General features: G+C 37.4%; 1 protein-coding gene across 1 annotated transcript; it reads left to right on the top strand.

The window, feature by feature from the left end:
- LOC121972554 (receptor-like protein 47) lies at nucleotides 1-2855 on the top strand. Its single transcript, XM_042524207.1, has 4 exons — nucleotides 1-142; nucleotides 1563-1739; nucleotides 1822-2471; nucleotides 2589-2855. The coding sequence occupies exons 1-4, from the start codon at nucleotides 1-3 to the stop codon at nucleotides 2853-2855; spliced, it is 1236 nt and encodes a 411-aa protein (XP_042380141.1).
- The last annotated feature ends 1156 nt before the right edge of the window (nucleotides 2856-4011 follow it).

Raw genomic sequence — 4011 nt, 5'->3', positions numbered from 1 at the left:
ATGGGGGCGCTACGGTCAGGTGCATACAAAGTGAACACTGAACAAAGAGCTCTGCTTGCTATCACATCCAACATGTCCTCCAACGGCCTGTCTGACGAAGGGTTCTCTTCCTGGGCTGGTGGTGACTACTGTAGCTGGAAAGGTGTCGCATGCGACAACGCCACCGACCGACCGTATAGTTGAGCTTGATCAGTCTTTTAGGAGCTTCGTCGGACAGATACTCGAGAGCCTGGGGAAAGACTGCATGACAGTCTTAACTGGTTCGAGGGCTTAAGTAAATTTTTAATATATTTTTTAAAAAATAATATTAATTTATTTTATATAAAATTTATTTTGTTAAGATGAAAAAAAAAATTAATTTTATATTTAACCTTGATAATAATTTTTTTTCGGGGATAAAATTATTAAATTATTTATTTTTATAAGATATTATTGAACATAAATAAAATTTTATTAATTTTAATTTTAAATTTTTTTATGATTTTATATTAACAAATATTATTAATAGTATCCAACAAGTTATTCATGTTTTAAAAAAATATTTTTTTCATAACTCAAGTATTGATTTTAATATGGATTTATTATTTCTATTTTTTTCTAAAGTATTATTTTCTAAAGAAAATTTAATTAATTTTTCATTCAAATTTTCAAATGTTTTTTTTTGAGTTTTTATTTTTAAAATTAATAACAAATATATAGTTTACATTTTGATGGAATAATGTGTTTTTAATATCCGAAATTAATTTGATGTTTAAAAAAAATTAATATACTATTTTGTATTAAATTGAATCCATAAAGAATCCTTATTTTTTGTTCTTATACGAAAGAGGAAGAAAAAACATAGAAAATAGATAATTAATTAGAAAGGAAAATGACATCTTTGAAAGTAGAAGACCGAGATAAGATCAATGATTTAACGAGAAAAAGAACGGGAGAAAAAAAAATCAATTATTTTTAAAAAAATTAAGACATACAATTAAAAAAATAATAATAAATAAAATTAGAATAATTTAAATTTTAAATTAAAATTAAAATTTTTAAATTTATCTAAATTTAAGGTTGAATATTTTTTAAAAATATATATAAATAATATAAATATAAAAAATTAGGAACTCCAACTATATTAGAAGGCAAAGACCCTAATGCATTAAATATGATCATCTTAATGTTATGTCAAGTACATATATGAGAAAATGAGAAAGAGAAATAAATTTATAGTTAAAAATTATCTTCTTTACATTGTTTATTTTGATAGAGCGTCATTGTTTATATATAGTATAATTTTATAAATAAAAAGAATATATGTGTTACTTTTTTTTTATTTGTTATTTTTTTTTTTCCGATTTTGAGAAGATTAATTTTAGCTTTAAAATTATCAATTGATGAATTATATTTATCTTTTCGTCTAAAAATATTTTTTAATGAAGTAAACTTTAGAAATTTTCTCCTGATTTTATTTTTAATTCTCTCAAATAATCTGCCCGTAAATCTGGACAACGACATTCTCAAGAAGGCTCAGGAGGTACGATTGTCTAATACTAATATTTCTGAACAGATTCCAGAAACAATTGGGAACAATCAAAACTTGAGAGTTTTGCATTTAGAAGGCAACTCCATTACAGGACAGATTCCAAGAACCATGGGTGATCTATGCAACTTGACAGAAATAGATCTGTCCTATAACAAACATCACCGGAAGGATTCCAGAGAGCTTGGGGAAGCTCGTCTTGCTGCAGGAGGTAAGCTTGTCTGATAACGTTATTTCTGGACAGATTCCAGAAACGATTGGGAATCTACAAAACTTGAGAGTTTTGCATTTAGAAGGCAACTCCATTACAGGGCAGATCCCAAGAACCATGAGCGATCTGTGCAACTTGACAGAATTAAATCTATCCCAGAACAAAATAGATGGAGAGCTGACAGATTTGCTAGATGGTTTGTCTAGTTGTGCTCATGGAACGCCTCGGCCATCATTGAATGCCCAGGGCAACAAGTTGAGCGGGAGCATCCCCACAAGGCTTGGCAAATTATCTCAAATAGAGAATTTATACCTGTCGTCTAACTCATTCCAAGGCGACATCAACGAAACTCACTTTTCGAACCTCACCAATTTGTACCTTTTGAATATCTCTTCCAACTCCTTGAATGTGATGCTGTCGAGTGATTGGATTCCCCCGTTTACTCATGTCTTCTACATTGATATGAGCTATTGTCATCTACCTGCGTTTCCTAACTGGGTTCGGACCCAAACTAGCTTGAGATTTCTCTACTTGTCAAGCGTTGGACTGTCGGGAAATTTTCAAGTTTGGTTTTCCATTCTCGAGTTGGCCGCTGTTTACTTGGATTCCAACAACTTGACTGGTCCATTACCTCAATTGGGGTCTATAATTAGCTGGATCAATCTTTCCAATAACTCTTTTGTTGGCCCTATACCACTGAGTGTTAACCATGATAGTTCCCTCTACTTTTTGGTCGTTGTCGCATAACAAGCTCAATGGCAGTAGTCCTTCCTCCATCTGCAATCTGACTGCCCTCTCAACTCTCGAACTGTCTGATAACAACTTGACTGGGGAATTCCCCAATTGCAGCAACTCATCTCCCAACGATCTGGTCTATTTGCACTTGAACAACAACAAACTCTCTGGGAGATTTCCTTCTTTTCTGAAAAATTGTGGAAAGTTAACTATATTGGACATGGGCCAGAAAGATTTTCTCGTGAAATACCAACATGGGTCGGCAGCTATGAATTTCTGTTGATTTTTCGTTTGAGCTCAAATTCATTCACTGCTGCCATTCTAGTTGATCCTGTCCGAAAGTCGATGAGATGGATGTTAGGAGCGTGGTACTCCTGTTGACTTCTGTGGATTTCGCTCCCGCCTGCAACATAAGCAGCGTCAATGCCGAGCTAGGGAAGGGGTCCCTGGTGATGATCCTCCGACGCTCAAATCAGTCTCCGGCGAAGCAAGAAACAAGAAAAAACAACGAGAACTGTAGCGCAATAGTAGAATTTGTGTATAAAACATATCTCCGTCGATTCTTGGACCCCCTTTATATAGTGCCCCAGAAGCGCGCGTGCACGCTTCCCAAAACGAGCACACATCTCAAAGCTTTCCCTGAAAAGATGTGTTAGCAAAGTGTCTCTGACACAATACCTTAACGGGTCAAGCATATCTCTGAAGTAACAGTGGAAGCTTCCACCGTATGATCTTCTGTCTGACCATGTCGCTTGCAACACAAACAGCGTTAGTGTCAAGCCAGGGAAGGGGTTCCTGACAATGGCCTTCCGACGCTCAAGTCAATCTCCGACGAAACAAGAAATAAGAAGAAGAAATGAGAACTGTAGCGCAACAGTAGAAATCGAGTGTAAAACATACTTCCGCCGATGCTTAGACCCCCTTTATATAGAGTCCCGGAAGTGCACGTACACACTTCCCAAGGTGAGCATGCATCTCAAAGCTTTTCCTGAAAAAATGTGTCAGTAAAGTGTCCTTGATACAATACCTTAACGGCTCGAGCATATCTTTGAAGTGACAGTGGAAGCTTCCGCCGTACGATCTTCTGTCTGACCATGTCGCCTGTCAACGGCACTAGCCCCCAAAAGGATGTCAAAAGATATCCTGTTGTTTCTGTTGCTCGGTTGAGCGGAATGACCGCTCGGTCGGAATTCTATTATCCCTGTGTTGTCTGCTGTCACGTCGAGCGGGATAGCCACTCGGCTGAAAGTTCACTGTCCAAGTATCATCCATTGTCGGGCCGAGCGAGATAGTCGCTCAGCAGGAGGCCTACTGTCCACATGTTCTATTGTGGGGCCGAATGGGATAGTCGCTCGGCGGGTAGCTCATTGTCCATGTGTTCGTCTGATGTCTAGTCTGCTGTTGGGCCGAGTGCTGTGTCGAAGATGGTGGGTCGGTGCTTAATCCCCGGTTGGAGTATGCCTCGCCCGACCGGCCAACATCGTTCACCCGTTGACCGTCTTGCCTTTGACCTCCACCGTGGTAGCAGGATGGGGCC

This window comes from Zingiber officinale, chromosome 4A (genome assembly GCF_018446385.1).
Source record: "Zingiber officinale cultivar Zhangliang chromosome 4A, Zo_v1.1, whole genome shotgun sequence".
NCBI lineage: Eukaryota > Viridiplantae > Streptophyta > Magnoliopsida > Zingiberales > Zingiberaceae > Zingiber > Zingiber officinale.
Note: the sequence above shows the minus strand (reverse complement) of the source record. Positions and strands in the feature narration are given on the sequence as shown.

Coding starts and splice junctions, on each gene's coding strand:
- LOC121972554 (XM_042524207.1), top strand. CDS start 1: ATGGGGGCGCTACGGTCAGGTGCATACAAAGTGAACACTGAACAAAGA. Junction 1,740..1,821: donor AGCTCGTCTTGCTGCAGGAG/GTAAGCTTGTCT, acceptor TTTTGCATTTAG/AAGGCAACTCCATTACAGGG. Junction 2,472..2,588: donor ATAGTTCCCTCTACTTTTTG/GTCGTTGTCGCA, acceptor CCCCAATTGCAG/CAACTCATCTCCCAACGATC.